General features: G+C 39.9%; 1 protein-coding gene across 2 annotated transcripts in view; it reads left to right on the forward strand.

Annotated features, from left to right (window-relative positions):
- Tox (thymocyte selection associated high mobility group box) overlaps nt 1-17752 on the forward strand; it is a 283895-nt gene that overhangs the window by 218066 nt on the left and 48077 nt on the right. For both annotated transcript variants that reach the window (XM_057790571.1, XM_057790572.1), the window contains exon 4: nt 16980-17261. In XM_057790571.1, the coding sequence (XP_057646554.1) occupies nt 16980-17261 (282 nt within the window). The remainder of the gene's footprint in view (nt 1-16979; nt 17262-17752) is intronic.

Genomic DNA, 17752 nt, shown 5'->3' on the forward strand with positions numbered 1-17752 from the left:
ACAAGAAAACCATAGAGAACTGCCATTCTCATCACGTTAGAATTCACAGTACCAGTATGGATCCTGTTGATACCCACCTGGATCCCTGTGGATACCTACCTGGATCCCTGTGGATACCTACCTGGATCCCTGTTGATACACACCTGGATCCCTGTTGATACACACCTGGATCCCTGTGGATACCTACCTGAAACCCTGTCGACACACACCTGGATCCCTGTCGATACACACCTGGATCCCTGTCAATACACACCTGGATCCCTGCCGATACACACCTGGATCCCTGCTGATACCCACCTGGATCCCTGCTGATACCCACCTGGATCCCTGTCAATACACACCTGGATCCCTGTCGATACACACCTGGATCCCTGCCGATACCCACCTGGATCCCTGCCGATACACACCTGGATCCCTGTCGATACACACCTGGATCCCTGCCGATACACACCTGGATCCCTGTCGATACACACCTGGATTCCTGTCGATACCCACCTGGATCCCTGCTGATACCCACCTGGATCCCTGTCAATACACACCTGGATCCCTGTCGATACACACCTGGATCCCTGCCGATACCCACCTGGATCCCTGCCGATACACACCTGGATTCCTGTCGATACACACCTGGATCCCTGTCGATACACACCTGGATCCCTGCCGATACCCACCTGGATCCCTGCCGATACACACCTGGATCCCTGTCGATACACACCTGGATTCCTGTCGATACACACCTGGATCCCTGTCGATACACACCTGGATCCCTGCTGATACCCACCTGGTTCCCTGCTGATACCCACCTGGATCCCTTCTGATACCCACCTGGATCTCTGTCGATACACACCTGGATCCCTGTTGATACCCACCTGCTCATTCCATGACAATACCTGTTGAACTTCTCCACTGTATGGTAGATCAGTTTTCATGTGTCCCTATCCTCTTGGGAGAAAGTCATTTTGCACAGCACAGTCACAAGTCATGTAGGGTTACTCCCTCCTTAAAGGTGAATGTCTACATAGATTATCTGAATTCTTCCTCACTGAAAGCTTGCTCCTCTCTCACACCCCAGCACATTCCTATATCTTTTTATTCATCCATTTGCTTTAATCATTTAGGGTGTATAAATCGTTTTATATTTGGGGTTGGATCCACTAATAGTGAGTAATTAATTTCTGTTTAAATTGTTCCTTTTAGTTAACGGGAAATCTTTTGCTTGGCTCCTGTGTCCCTCCAGCCATGCATGTCTCTACATGTAATTTGGTTTTGTATTTTGAGAGCTTTTAGCCTAATGCTACCAATGGCTCCAGGTTCATCACATCTTTTTTGCTCCTAGCCCAGAGCCAGACAGCTTTTGAGGAAACTTGGGTCCTGTTTTTAAAGAATGGTGTCCAAAAGTTGATGGGTACTACAGGAGGGAGAGCTGGCTATGTTCAAGGTGTAGCTCAAGTAGCTCAAGCACACTCTCGTGGACAAGCCCATGCCCAGGAATATAAAGGCTGCACAAACTGGAGTCCATGGATTATTAAAGTAAAATAACAGGACATGAAGCTGAGGGGGTAGGAGGTAGAGCAAACTGAGAGGAGTTATGAAGGGGACTGGGGTTGAAAATGATCAAAATACATTGTATGGAATTCTCAAAAAAAAAATAACAAAAATACTTTCGTAAAAGAATTGTGATGTATACAATCATATCATTAAGCTAAACAATCCTTGCGACACAACCTCCTTCCCTTGCTTTCCTTATTATAATTTCTTCAAACTCAAATGGGAAATTTGGCCAAACTCATCCCCTGACTGTCTATTTCATCGTTCCAGTCCATGGTACATGTAGTGATACCAGAACTGTAACCCAATAACTCCACAGGAAATAATTTTACGAAAGATGGTGCAGTGCTTTTGGACAGTCCTTTTTCCAAAAGTCTGTGGGCAAGCATTTCCTGAGTGACTTAGGTCAGCATCCTAGTAACTTCTTCCTTCGGTGAGACTTACACATTCACAACACCTGAAGACCCATTCCATCCTGCTAGCCTACTAACCCCCAAGTAGTTTTTCAATTTGTGCATTAAGATTTACTTCTCATGAGACTGATTTCTGTGAGTTCCAACAACTATTTGATACCTTGTATTCAGCCCTGCAGTATCGTACAGAATAGATATGTCATAGGAACAGCCTATTGCCTTTGCCTGTTTAATCACTTCTTCTCCCTCAGATGCTGAGCAATCGATATCTCTTCAGCCATCTTTGCCTCTTGCAGAGTGTCACACACTTGGAATAAAATATGGCACAGCTTTTTCTGACTGGCTTCTTACATCTTGGTGTATACGTCAAAATTTCCTCCACGTCTTATTGAGATTGATGGCTCATTTATATTTGTCATTGAATAATTTCTGTTGTAAGACTCATCATGGCTTGTTTATGTATTCACCAATGATAGGATTTGGGAGTGCTTATAGCTAAGTCTACCACTGTAAACATGTGTGTGGATGCTTTGATGTGAATACATAGTCAGATAAGTTGAGTAAATCACCAAGAGCACAGTTATAGTAAACATTTGCCCAACTGTCTTCAGTATTGCAATCCCTACCAATACTGAATGGAAGATTTTTTAACTTACAGGTATTCAATTATTTCATCACCATTCTTGCTTTCTTAAAGACTCTATTCTTAAAATTTTTATGTATACAAGTGTTTTATCTGCAAGTATGTTTGTACATGTGCATGTCTGCTTCCCTGAGGTTCCATGGAGCAAGACTTACAAGTGGTTGTGAGTCACCATGTAGATGCTGGGTCCTCTACAAAAGCAAACAAGAGCTTCTAACCACTGAGCCATCTCTCTAGCCCCATCATCATTATGGCAACCACAGAGAATCAAACATATAGTCATTTTGTGGGATTTCTATGTTATTCATGCAGAAAGCCTGATATGCTGAGATATTAAAGAATCTTCCCCCAGCCGGCTAATTCTAAATATACACTTTTTCACCAAAAAAAAAAAAAAAAAAAAAAAAAAAAAAAAAAAAAAAAAAAAAAAAAAAAAAAAGAGAATCTTCCAGTATCATGTAGTTGTTTCAGTTTTACGGCAGGGTAAAAAGACCATTCTCATGTAAAGTCCACAAATTTTTTTTCTGTGACAGTATCTTATCTGAACTGTTTGGGGCTGAGGCTAAATTTGTTCATTTTCCAAAGATCAGGTATGCAGGTATGTCTTTGCGGGGATCCATTTCTGTTCTCCATTGAATCTGCGTTTGCTCTTCACCAATAGGTTCAGTCTTCATTATTTTACCCTTGCAGCAAATCTTCCCGGCTGTCAGTGTGAATCCAACTTTGCTCTTCTTCAGACTCCATTGTCTGTTCTAGATCCTTTGCTTGGCCCTGTCATTTCAGAGCCCATTTGCCAGTATCTTTAAATTGCTCCCTGGGATTTCATAGGAATTTCTGAGTCCATACACACAGTTGAAAAGAACTTGACAGTATCGAGTCTTCTAATCTCTCAACATGGAGTGCTTGCCTTCTATTTAGAACCATTTCGTTTTCTTTTATCACTGGTTGGTAATTTTCTGTAAGATTTAAACATGCTTCCTTAGATGTATACCTAGGTATTGTATTTTTAGAAGGCCCTTATAAATGGTGTTTTTAAATGTTCAGTGTGTAATTTTTCATGGCTGGTGTACAAAAAGACATCACATCCAGGATAGCTATGTTTGCTTGATGTTTTGTTATCAATGATGATTCTTGGGGATTTTGTGTTTAGAGGCTTCCGTCTGTGACTAGAAAGGGATTTTTGTTCATTCTTTTCCTTCTACTTTCTTCCTCTATTACATTTGGCCAGACATTCAGTACGGTACTCATTCAGAGTAGTGGGGGAAGTCCTTGGCTTGTTCTGCTATTACAGGAAAAGCAGTTTCCCATCATCAGTATCTTATTAACTGCAGAGTTTCTATCAGTATTGCTTTTAATAACTTTGTTTTCAAAAAAGCTAAGAAAATTCCTCCCTATTGAAGTGTTTTAAATCCATGAATACTGTTTGGCTTTGCCACGTGCTTTTCCTTCTGTACAGATGGGATCACATAATTTTGTTCTTACTGATACTTAGATTCCTAGAGAGATATGTGAACGTTGATGACTTACAGATCTAGGATCCCACTTGGTTGTGGAGTTTAACTCTTTTATGTAGTGTTGGATTAAATGTGTGAATGTTTTATTGAGCTTATGTTTATGAAAATGACAGAAACAGGTGTGTAATTTTTTCTCTATGTTCTCAAAAAATGAATTATGAATTCTTTCACATGCTTCTAATTTGGGAGGCCATTATGAGAGCTCTGAGCCATTTAGTTTTTCTATAAACGTTTGGTAAAAAACACTGGGAATGGTGATTTCTCTCTGGAAGATTGTTGGTTACTGATTTTTTTGGTTTGATGGGTATTGTCTACCTCATGTTGCCGGTTTCCCTGAGTGTGACAGTTGTGTTTGTTGTTTGTTTGCTTTATAATTTCAGTGCATTTTTGTATATTGTCTAAGATGTGAAATTTTAAGTATGGCCATTCGCATTTCCCCTTCAACCACCCTTTTTTTGTGAAACAGCTGGGTGAGCCCCTCCTTGCTTCTGCTATTCACAGTTTGCTTTCTCCCCTTATTGTTGGTTAGCCTATGTAGAGCATTGACAATTTCAGGAAGTTCTCAAGGAACCTGTTGTGCTTGGCTGACTCCCCCACCCCACCCCTTTCTGAGGCCAGCTCCTGGCTTCCTGCTCTGATTTTTACTGATTTTTTTTTCTGCTTCTTCTTGTAAAATTGTTCTTCTTTTCCAGCCTCCTAAGGCAAAAGCTTAGGTGACAGATGTCATATTTTCTCATTTTCTGATTTATCTAATTACTTTTTCTCTAAGCTGTCCATTGGTTGTATCCTGCAAATTGTGTCATTTTTTATTTTAATCAGTTATATCTGAAGTTATTGAAGTGTTGAGAACTTCTAAATAACTTTATAAACCTACAGAGCAGTACTCTCAAGTACTTAGAAATATTTTCTTTTTTGTTTTTTAGGGGTTTCTGTTTGTTTGTTTGTTTGTTTGAGACAGGGTTTCTCTGTAGCTTTGGAGCCTGTCCTGGAACTAGCTCTTGTAGTCCAGGTTGGCCTCGAACTCACAGAGATCTGCCTGCCTCTGCCTCCCAAGTGCTGGGATTAAAGGTGTGCACTACCACCACCCGGCCCTTAGAAATATTTTGAGGAGAAGAATTTCTGACATTAGGCAATGGACTATCATGCCAGATAAAGAACCTGTCATCCCTGTCTTTTAAAAAAAAATAATAATAATAATAACAGTACCGTAGGAGATGATTTCCTATTGATACCTCCAACAAAAAAGCCATATTGCAGTACCATATTGCCGACAGACAATTCTGTATAATCTAGACTAACAAGAAATTCCTGGCCAATGGACAACTCCCACAGGTATTCATGAAAAAGGGGGTCAGGAACCACACTTTGTCTTTGTTTTACTACCCAAATTTCAGTTCAGTTTACCCAGTATTCATCCAGTGGGCACAACATAGGGCTACCTCCTGAAGAAGAAAAAAGTCAGTTGAACTCTGTCTTGTAGTCTGTTAGAAATGTAGACTCTAGACCCCTCTCTGGAGTGGTCAAATCATATCAATCATATTTTAATTAGAACCCTGAGAAGTTGTGTGCAGCTTAAAGGTTATAGAGCCCTGTCTGAAATGAGTGTAGATTGTATTTATGCCACTAAAATACGTCAAGATGGTAAGAGTGGAACTTTTGATGAGCTGGCCAGAGAAAATCTCCCCAAGAAGACTGCTTTTGTGGAAGACCCAAGGACAGGAACTTTTACTCATTTAACTCCAGTCTACTGTCCCTCATCTGTTCTGGGGCCTGAGCACCACCCAAAGGAAAAAGCAACCAAAGGAAACTAAGAAAGAGGGAAGTATGGGATATAGCGTTAAAAAAAAGAAACACTCGAGGCAGACATAAATAGTCTTCAACTAGAAATCCCCAGCCTATGAAAGAGGTAATGAGATGTGATGTACTATTGCAGAAAGTTCTGAGTTTGTCTTTTTCATCCGAAAATAAATAGGTACTGGAAATTCTATTAGCTTTTGTAAATGTAGATTCAGATTAATGATCAGATGGCTTCAATTTAAAAAACTGCTGTGTGGGTATTCTTTCTTGCTACTTATAATAAATTCCAAATTTTAATGCTATGAATATCTCCCCTTTCCCTCAGTTGGTCAGTTGAGATTTTTCCCACTTACCAAAGCTGTCATTGAGTGGTCATATAATTAAGCTAGCGATATTAAATATGTTTTAGAAACAAAAAATGTAAATACAACACAGAGGAACCGTGTCATTAAGCCACATATTACCCACAAAGTACATTTTTCATAACTTGTAGGAAATTCCTTGCCTTGCAGTAATAAACAGTTAACATTATTTTAAAGACCACTCGATTTGACATTAGCATTTGAATTATTTTATTATATGGGAATAAGAGGACAACACACTTGGCAAGTATATATACCATATGCGATGGTCAATCATTAAGTGCATATATATATACTTAATATATATACCATATACATATTTTAACACTCCAAGGGAAAATATTTTAATCCTGAACACTTAGGACTAGTATACATTCTAGTCTAGATGGTCATTCTGCCATTTGCTTTTGTTTCAGGTTATGGGTTATCATGTAGGAAAGATTAGCCTAAGTTGAAATTGCCTCACAGCATTGCTTATGAAAAGGTCAGAACTCATGAAGACGTGTCCAAAGAGTACACACAATAGAACATTCTTTTCTATTTGGTCATTACATTTTTTCTTATTTGCGATTAAATTTTCATAATAAATATTACTGCTATCTCCATTTCCATGGCTTTGAACTGATTGAATATTTCATTCTACCAATTATTCAGAATCTAGTCTAACATCCCATGCAATTACCAAGACTCTGCCCCTACTGGACTTCACTGCTCACCTGGCACTTGGTGACTGTCCCCTCTCTCCAGTCCTCTAAATGGCCAAGTCCACTAGTCCTAAGTGTTCAGGATCTTGTTGTTTAAGTTCTTCTGTTGGAACACGATGTGAATTTAAACTCCAGTAGATATTAGGCCTCCTCTAAGGTGATAACAGTTCTTTTGGTATTAAAAATGTCATTGCTATTATTAAAATTTAGGTAAAATAATAAAATTAATTGAATGGTGCTTCTGATTAAAATATTTTCCCTTGGAGTGTTAAAATATCCATCAAGAGTCCAGACAAACTCCTCCCTGATTGTTGCCCTGTTTCCTATCTCTTATCACCGCCCCCCGACACACATATATACATATCAGGCAAAATATCTATACACGTAAAAATAAATTTTAAAAACGAAAATAAAAGATAAAAATGAAAAGATTTTTATTGAAATGCTTGCATCAGACAATCTATAAAAGCGTAAATTATGGGATGACATTTTTAGGTATTAAAATGTGTGTTGTATAGATCCGGGCAAACATAATCAGGATTGGTTTGCCCACAACAGTTTTTAAGATGTAGTATTTTTTTAAAAAGCCTGATTTATTTTTGAACATTCAGTCTCAATTTAGGAGCTAGTAAATGCCATCCTGTTAGCATCGGCTATTACTTAGCGAGGAGGTATCCAAGGCTTCAAAAGTGTGACACTTGACAATTACACGCAATTCCCTACGGACAGCTCTGAGTCACATTTTTTATAAGTGGTTTCATTACACAGTGAGCTTTTTTTTTTTTTTTTTTTTTGGTTTTTCGAGGCAGGGTTTCTCTGTGGCTTTGGAGCCTGTCCTGGAACTAGCTCTGTAGACCAGGCTGGTCTCGAACTCACAGAGATCCGCCTGCCTCTGCCTCCCAAGTGCTGGGATTAAAGGCGCGCGCCACCATCACCCGGCTTACACAGTGAGCTTTTACAACTGGAACTTGCCCTTCACTTAAAAACCACATTTTGCTCCATAGCTACAGAGAAACCCTATCTCAAAAAAACAAAAACAAACAAAAAACATTTCACATTTTCATAGACAGCATTGATTTTCTGGAAATATAAACATCCACATGCATTGGCTAAAGTCTACCCGTTCCACCCTCATGTATCCTCCTCCACACAACATTGTTCTTCCTTTCAGAGGAGTTTTCTGGGGTCTTACTGCAATGCAGTTTCCCTGCTGGAGCAATGTTCTCTGCGCTTCTCGCGTGGCCAGAGCGTCGTTCTCTGCACTTCCTGCTTGGTCAGAACATTGTTTTCTGTGCATCTCTTGTTGGAATGCTACTTTTGATCACATCATTGAACCCTCTGCTTGCATCCTTGGGAGATCCTAGAACACAGGATGCGTCCTGCCCGCCTTTATTTTCCCAGGGTCTCCTTCAGTACCAGGCAGAGAATGTTTAGGAAAACAAAATTTCCTACCCAAGGAATCAGGGCATTAAATCCAGTAACCCTGAGCTCTAGCCGTGCCTCACGGGCAGGTCCTTCCAGTCATCTTGTGTTACAGGAACATGTACCATGAGATCATATGCCAGGTGACTAGTTCAGGTGTCATGGTTATGATCAAGCTTAGATCTCACACAGGCTATGACTAATTTCACATACTACAGAACTGTAGAACTGCCTCTTTGAATTTCCATAGTACTGTAGCGCTAATGCTCGAGGTAATCTCTATGAGCATTTGTAGAGATTATTTGTAAAATTATATATATATATACATATATATGTATATATTACAATATCCCTCTGTATTATTTATAAAAGATCTTAGAACTATGACTACTTAAGGCTGAGAATTGCGTCAACAAGGAAATGGATAATAGATAGGAAACCGCTTGCTGGGTCCACACCATTTTAAATCGTATGTGCTAAGTATTGTTTTCTGAGAGTCAAGAAAAGATATGTTTGTTGTGTTATTAGTAATTACTATTGGGGTCAAGCATCATGGCATACATCTTTAATCCCAGCACTCTGGAGGCAAAGACAGGTGAATGGCTGTGAGTTACAGGTCATCCTGGTCTGTGTGGTGAGTTCCATGCCAGCTAGAGCTACATAGTGAAAACTGTCTCAAGTCTCAATAAATACATACATACATACATACATACATACATACATACACATGAAAGAAAGAAAGAAAGAAAGAAAGAAAGAAAGAAAGAAAGAAAGAAAGAAAGAACTGCTACCATGTTTATTTTTTAAACCTGCGCTAGAAGATTAACATCATTATGATATTTTAACTCTTTGAATCATGAGTCTCTAATTTCATTGTGCCTTTGGTAAGTGATAAACCTATAAGTGATGGTTAATTCAAACAGACACTAGTTTTAAATTAACCACTATTGAAACCTAAGCATTAATTGTGAGGGTCTCTTTACTAGACATAGAAGAATAAAAAAAAAGGTGGATATTTGTCCAAATTAAAATTAAAACATATATCTCCCATATTCTAAATGAACATGTGAGTGTCTCTAGTCATAATTTTATTATCACCATTTTACAGAATAGAGTTTTAATTATGGCCTTTCTATCAGGAGAAGCCGTGTGCTCAGGATTAGGAACTCGCTGCTCTAACTAGTCTTGTTAAAGAATATGGCTTGATGCATCCTGTGCCGAAACTTTTATAAAAACCAATGGACACTTCTAATAACACTTTTCTAATTTCATGGTTCAGTGCACAGTCAGTAAAGATTTAAATAATTCAGAAAGAAAGCCTATTCTCTTTTCTTTATTAGAAGTTTGAGTCAAGCAAATTCTTTGACATTTAATAGGTTTTTAACCCTTTTAATAACTTCTTATAATGAAATTTATTGGCAGTTGTTTTAAAGAAAGGGTTATTATGTTAGTATGAATAGCAGCCAGTAGTTTTTATGATTAGTTTTGAGACCTTGACTCTCTATGACTCAAAGTATGTAAAAGCATAAATGAGTGAGAAATGTTGATATTAACTGTATCAGGTGTGCCAAGAAATATACAGACTGTATATAACTGTGTTCGTGCAATTATCTAACAGGCTATAAAATTTTGGCAGACAAATATTTGAAATGTAATTGTTTTAGAGGAGCTTAAGGTCACTCACAGAGTCAGACCCTTTAAAGGAACTGAATGAATTATAATTTGCCGGGACTGATTTTTCCCAGGTTATTAATACCATGCTCGACAGGACAGAATTTCTAGCCTTTTCTATCTGGGTTTCATGCTATTTTAATGTTTTATAATATATTATTAAAAGGATTATTGGATGGGTTCCATAATAAAAGTCTAATTTAAAGCTGTACTTTTCTTCAAATTTCTAATAAGCTGGAAACATACAAAATCTGCCCAGGAAGTTCTTTTATAAAAGCAGAGTGTTAATTCTGCTTCCTGAGATGGGCTTTTGACTGGGTGCCGTGTGTTGCCAGCGATTTAAGAGCTTCCAGATGAACTCTCGTGTCCCCGTTCTGAACTGATGTGAAGAGGTCAACATGCCACTCATATCTCCATTTTTCCCAGCATCCCGTTGACATTCCAGTGGGGAGGAAGAGAGCACAAGTTAATAGGGTCTAATACAGTGTGGAGTGTTGTGGCGGCTGGCGCAGGCTGCTGTGAACATGCAGATCCGGGTCTGGTCAGTAAGTCACCGCTCAGAGAGCAGAGCCCCAGAGGACTTCCCGAGTCCTCATCATTCGCACTTCCAGGATATTGTTTCAATGCCACAGTTCTCAAAAGCATCCGGAAACTAAGATGCCATTGTTCTACCATGTGTCTGTGCAAATCAAAGTTCAGGAGGTGTGAACAGGCATGAGCCTTGTGGGATATGCTTTAGACAAGATACTTCTTGTAAGCAAAGCACCGCCCACACTGTAATACACATACAAAAGGCACCGATGGGATCCACAAAAGATCAACTTCACACCAAGAACAGATCTATAGATTCTTATTGTCAGAGTGATGCAATTCTGTAGAAACTGCTAATTCGCAAGTCTTTGGAAACAGAAGGTAGATCACATGATCCCCAGATTCTCTAGATGAGATAGAGCATTTGGCCTACGAGCCACCATGTCCTGCCATGAATTGGAATTATGAGACTGGTGATGTAAAGGAAACATTTGCAGCTGCATTTTGCATGTTTCCTTGATTTGTGCTAAGCAGCGGAGTCCTGAAGCCTACTGAAGCTTGCTCAAGCTTGACGATATTGTCAATAGTTTAAAAACCACACTGGGAGACAGTTACTAATTAATCCCATTAGTTTCTTCATGAAGCATTCAGAAATGAGTTTTCTCAATCCAAGTCAAAAACGTTTGACAACTGAATGGTTAGAAGTCATGCACCATAACCTCTTGGCCATAGAGATACTGGGCAGGAAACGGGGTATGGCCAAGGTTTGTAGATGAGAAAGATGTACTATGAATCATAATTCCTTTACATACATTATTGTTTTGTTGAACCCTCCATCAACCAGGTACCCCAAGCAGTCTATAAACCCAGCCTTCATTGTGACTGTGTACTTTCTCACAGTGGCACCCTGGGCTCTGTGGCCATAAGCTGCTCTACTCATTTCAGAGACGGTACCACCGATGCAGCTCTTGGCTGCATGGCTTCCTGGTCTGTGTCAACAACTCTCCATGAACTACATACAACTCATCAAAACAGCAACAAAAATAAAATGCCAGCCTAGGCACAACAACGAATCTGGGTTCAATCTTAGGAACGCCCTCTTCTACCTCAGTTAATACCTCACTTTGAGATAGTCAAAGCAAATATTCCGATTTCTTCTCTGCCGATTTCCTTATGAAACTCAGCATTCACACACCACTGTCACTCGTCTGTTGTGTTGTGTTTAGACCAGAAACCGAACTGCCCAGAGCAAAGGTTTCAGTGCGGTTTGCCAGGCACCAAGACCAATGCCTGCCACAGAGTAAGGGTAGTAAGAATTTGAAAAGTCCTCCCTTTCCAAAGGTGGAAAAAGAAATGCCAAATAGGTAAGAACCAAGATGGCTGCCTAGCCGCAGAGGCAGCCTGATTGGCTGAGCAGTGAATCCTAGTAGTTCCTGCTGTGTTTTGAAAGAAAGCAAGAATTCGAAAATACTAAATCTAAAAGAAAATTTAGTTGAAATCCAGTTAATCTAACTTGAAACTTTATAGATAAAAAGGTTCTATTCTTCCTTTAAAACTCATAGTTTTTGTGGGCAGGAGAGATGACTCAGTGGTTAAGAGCACTAACTGCTCTTCCAGAGGATCTGGGTTCTATTCCCAGCACCTACATGGCAGCCATAACTGTCTGTAGCTCCAATTCCGGGGAATCTGGTACCTTCATAGATGTACATGCAGGCAAAACACCAATGCGCATAAAATAAAAATAAATAAATCTTAGAAAAATAAAATAAAACTCACTTTTTGTTCATTTTAAAGAATTCAGCTTGTGTAGTATTTAGGTATTTTTGTCTCTTTTGACAATTTTAGTGTTCAGAGTCAAACGCCTAATACCAAAATGCTGATACTTGTATAAATTACATATTTGCAAATAATAAATGGAACACACAAGGAGATCACATTAGGATAATTTATTTAATTTGTTTAGACAACAAATAATTAAGCTCTCTCTTGGAAATGTATTTATGAAAATAATAAATAAAATTTGATAATTAAATTTACTCGCACATTTGTTCTGGTATACGCATTTACATATTAATTGAATCCTTGGCAAAATATGTAATCAAATTGAGGACTTAAATAATATCAACATTTACATTCTTTTTGTAGACTCTTAGAGTGTATAATTCCTTAGGGGGAAAAAACCCTAAAACTACTTGGCCTTCCAGCCCTAATTAATCATGCAGGGCTGCGTGGACAACGCAAAGCAAGACTCAGAGGCTTTTCTTTAGATACGAAGAATGTTATATGTTTGATGATGTACGTAAAAGGGGCTGAGAACAAGCACTTGTCACAGCCAAAGCCAAGAGGGTCTCTTCATGGCCCTGGAGAAAGCACTCCACAGCGAAAAATATCAAATGTTGACGGACATGGGTAAGAGCGAGAGCTTCAGCCTCTTCATGTTCTCTTGCTCCTGCTGGATCAGGCACCAATCCAGGAGTTGCATGCATAGACCCCAGAATGCAGCAGCTGGTGAGCCATATTAGCAGACAAGGCCTCGGGGCTAGGCCTGCTCCCAAGCTCTGCTCCACAACTGCTGTTCACTTAAACAGCTGGATCTGAGCGAAGGGAGATGAGGTGTCGTTAGAGCTTTCCATATTCAACTGTTTCACTATAGATTGCCTGCTAGAGGCAGACATAATGATAGCTTCCAAGGCTGCCACATTGGACCGGGAAGGATGCTGATGTTCAATGAAACAGAAGACAGAGGAATTGTGATATACACAACTTTGAACACCAACAGCAAGCCTCGAGTGTTCTGTGTCATTCTGGAATGCAGTTTCAACACCACTAATCACTCTACAGCTAACACTCTTACAAGGGATTTTTGGGAGTAGAGGTAATCCAGCTTTACCAAAATTATGTTTTAGAATTATAGTCTTAGGTTGGCAACATAGGCCTGTGTTTTTCTTTCCATTTTCAAAGAAAAACAAAGTATGTGCACATATTGAAGTGTGTGTCAAATTTTGTACTTGATGTTTCCCACTTGAACACTGTCTTCAACCTGGAACTCTTCTGGTGTAGAAGAAAAAAAAATGTGCCAAGCAAGTCCATCACAGAGCAGGGCAAGGGCATCAGGCAAAATGAACGCATGGTATCTACTTTGCTTTCATGATTGAGCTTCAGATTTCCCTTAATTGGAAAAGGGCTTTGAAGAAATGTGTATATAATTCATCATTATAGTCTTCCTCCATTATTTTAATTGGCATTTTTACTCCCATAAATATGGAAAATATTACTGTACAACAGCAGCTAGGAAAATTTAAAGAAACAGATCAGATTTGCAAAAGAATGAAATCCAGCCCATTCTCAGATCCAGTGTATTTCCCAAATGATGAGATAAATAGGAAGGTAGAAAGCCAACATAGTACTTTTAGCTGAGAAAAAAAAATAAGGTGTTCTAAACTTAAAGAAAAAAGTACCCACATTAGATATTGCCCCTAATGCATTTGAGCACTAGAGCTTAGTAAATGAAACCCCCAAGAGATGAGGATGCCTGTTAGTGCCAGCTGCACCTGACCAAAACGTCTCTCCAATGCAGTTCAGGAAATGTGACGAATACCTACTATGTGACAAGATTTGTGCTGGACTGTTCGCAGTGTTGAAGAAAATAGATTCTTTAGTCTATAACCAGGTAGGGTATATCAGTTAAAATTACATCTAACTGCATGCCAAAGATAGCCCTGGCGAAGAAAGTTTAGCAGAGAGGGTCACATTGAAGACCCTCATGCTAGGATGTTACACGGCTCTCCCAGACAGCCCAGAGTACTGCATATGGACTCCAGTGTTTTCTCCAGCTCTAATCGTCAGTCAACATTTTTACAAGCAGGAGCAAGAAGAGAACATGGAAATTTTTTTCACTGTTAAGACTATACTATGAACTTAAAAGACTGAGGTGCAATCATGAGATTACACACTCATGGATATGTACTGGGGAGACACCAAGCTGCTTCAGCAAAAGAGAGCAACAGCTTTCAGAGTCAATGGTCCTGCAGACCTTGTCTGGACAGAATTAATCCTCCATCAGCTAACCATGCCTCAGGTGGGCTGACATCTGAACACCAGTTGCCACCTGCTTCTCATCTCATAATCCATGACATTTACATTCTCTCTCTCTCTCTCTCTCTCTCTCTCTCTCTCTCTCTCTCTCTCTCTTTCTCTCTCTCTCTCTCATTTTCATGGCACACTCTGAAAACGGCAGACCATCTGTGAAAGTGGTGCCTCTCCTATAACTGATTAGTCAGGTTCCTTCATGAATTGTGATAATTACCTTTAGTGGAGTAGAACAATAGTTTGTGGTTTTGAAAAAACAAAAATATTGGTTTGGACTAGCAAGTTGGGAAACATATGAAATGAACAAAGCTAAGCTTCATGACCAAGAAGCCAAAGGGCAGTTGCTCAAGGCTGGGAGTGGGGCCTGCCCAGGAGCTGGGGAACAGTCAGCAGCGTGAAGTGATCCAATGAGAGGCGTGCCAGGAAGCAAGAACACAGGCCAGACCTGCATGGCCATATTCTAGGTTCATCTGAATCTAACCAGTGTTGTGAAATGGCTGTTCACACTCATGGAAAGTAATTTTGCTGCCATACATAGGAAACAGAAACAAAGGCCAGGACCGGGTTCCTTAGCCTGCCCTCGCGCGTTTTTCCAGGTCCTAATTACATTTTAGACAAATAATAATAAGCATCTTGTCTATGTGGAATATTTTTGTCATGCAACAGCAGTAGCGTTAATTAGATTTTTCAGTTCCATGTGTGTTTTTAGCTATCAAGTCCTTCCTTGCCCATTTGTCCATCTAGACTTGTTCTCTTGTCCTGAGCACTTTTTAACAAGCCTTCTAACAGGGAACTAAACAAGCCACAGCAATAAACACCAGGACCTCTTGCCTTGGGTTTGGAGCTGCTAGAGAAACGTTCATTGAAATCCACCGTACTCCTCTTAACGCAATGCGTTTGACCTCCAGATAACGTTCAGTGCTTCATCCCCTAATGTGCTTAATTTTAATCCTGCCGAGACGAAAGTCATTGCGTGAATTACAAGAATGAGTCTCGTTAAGGCTGAAAAGCAGTGACCCAGATAATGTAATGTATTAATATGGAAACCTTGCCATTTTAGAGCCTTGCTTTCGAATCTGTCTGTGTGATCAAGTTACTGCAATGGTCCATCAGTTGGTTAACACCTGTCCATAGAAGTCTGAGAACAGTAGTTAGAAGAGCATTCCGACTCTTCAATAAAAGATTAAACTGAACCAGGGCAGCTGCAGGGAGAGAGTCTTGTAGACATGACATGGATACTGCACCCCTGAAATCTCAACAGTGTGGTTGACTAATCGAGGCATGAATGCTGGTCTCAGCAGTGGACATGCAAACAAAAAGGAAGGAAACTCTGCAAGCCCCAGGCCTAAATGAAGAGTTGTGGGTAGCCAATGGCTGTTGAGAGAAGACAGATCAGTTTTCTTAAGGGACGACCTCACTGATGGGTTATCCAATCCCCACTGGTCAGCACTAACCATACAAAAGCAACATGAATGGACTAAGCAGGTTTTATGAACATATACATTTATATGTGTGTGTGTTATATAATAAATACAGAGTGGGGGATGGGAAGAGTTGGGAGGAGGGGTAGAAATGCTGTAAGGACAATGTACTTATTATGAAACTCTCAAAAAAATTTAAAAATATCCAAACTGAAAAAATTTGTTCTTATGTCTCCTAAAACTTCCTTAAATGATCAGAATTAAAACACAGGGTTTAATGGATGCTAAAAATCACTAATGATTTTGTAATTTGAATGACACTCTAACAAGCACCAGAATGTTGACATTTTCATCACATGAATATATACAGTTACAATATGTAAATATAAATTAATAGGGTGTCTACTTGTCAAAACAAAAATATAATTACACTAAGTTGGTCCTGGTAGATGTAACATGGTGTTGACCAAATTACCAAAGTCTGGTTTGGGCTGCTTAGTTGTGGGAATGAGATTAAAATTCAGGCCTTGCTCATGCCACTCACTTCTGTTCCCACTGGCTGTACCCAAGCTTTATTTTTTGGTATTCTTTGGAGTAATGTATATGTAAGAATTGCTATACTGCAGAGAAAATTAATGTGGGTGCAATTTAGTAGGACATCTTACCATCTGCTGGTTACAGAAAAAAATTAGCTGGGCATAATAGCATGCATGGCACTCAAGAGGCTGAAGAATGAAGATCATGAATTCCAAAGCAGCCTGGGCTTATGTAGTACGATCCCTCGTCAAAACTTGAAAACTAAAATAAAAGAACCTTTCAAGAAGCATGTTTCTGAAAGTGTGTCTATCTGTTCATTTATTTTAGATGCAAGATATCGCGAGCACCGAAGGAGCTCCGTACGGCTCCCATCCTCAGATTGCAGCCATGAGGCCAAGAGGCCAGCCGACAGACATCAGACAGCAGGCAAGCATGATGCAGCACGGCCAGCTGACCACCATCAACCAGTCCCAGCTGAGTGCACAGTTGGGTTTGAACATGGGAGGAAGCAACGTTCCCCACAACTCCCCTTCTCCCCCTGGAAGCAAGTCTGCAACCCCTTCGCCTTCTAGCTCCGTGCATGAAGACGAGGGAGAAGACACCTCCAAGGTATGATTTGTGTTTGATACTGTCGTTGCACTGTGAGGAGGGCATGCTTATATCCTCCCAGTGAGAAACATCGGTGGGAAGCATATACTTGGTTAATGACGCATGAGGTTACAAACTAAATTCAACCACATGCTTACCAGTGACTCTTCTAAGTTCCTTATATGACCTTTCAATGTATTTACATATAACACAAAGGTTGTGTTTGCTCTTAAAATGTATGGTCTACATAGTGAATAAGGCTAAATAAATTCTGTTGTCCTTGACTTCTGCCGTCGAGCCTACCTTACTGCATGCCAGAAACATTTTTCCCTGTAGGACCATTTGTCTTTCTTGCAAGGATCTCACGTAGCACAGGCTAGCCTCAAACTCCTGAGATGCTGTATAGCTGAGGAGGACCTTGACATTCTGATGGCCCTGTTTACACCTCCTGAGTGCTGTGGATTAAAAGGGGTCACCACTGTGGAATGGTGGAGATCCAGTTTATGCTGGGA

This window comes from Chionomys nivalis, chromosome 16, assembly GCF_950005125.1.
Source record: "Chionomys nivalis chromosome 16, mChiNiv1.1, whole genome shotgun sequence".
NCBI lineage: Eukaryota > Metazoa > Chordata > Mammalia > Rodentia > Cricetidae > Chionomys > Chionomys nivalis.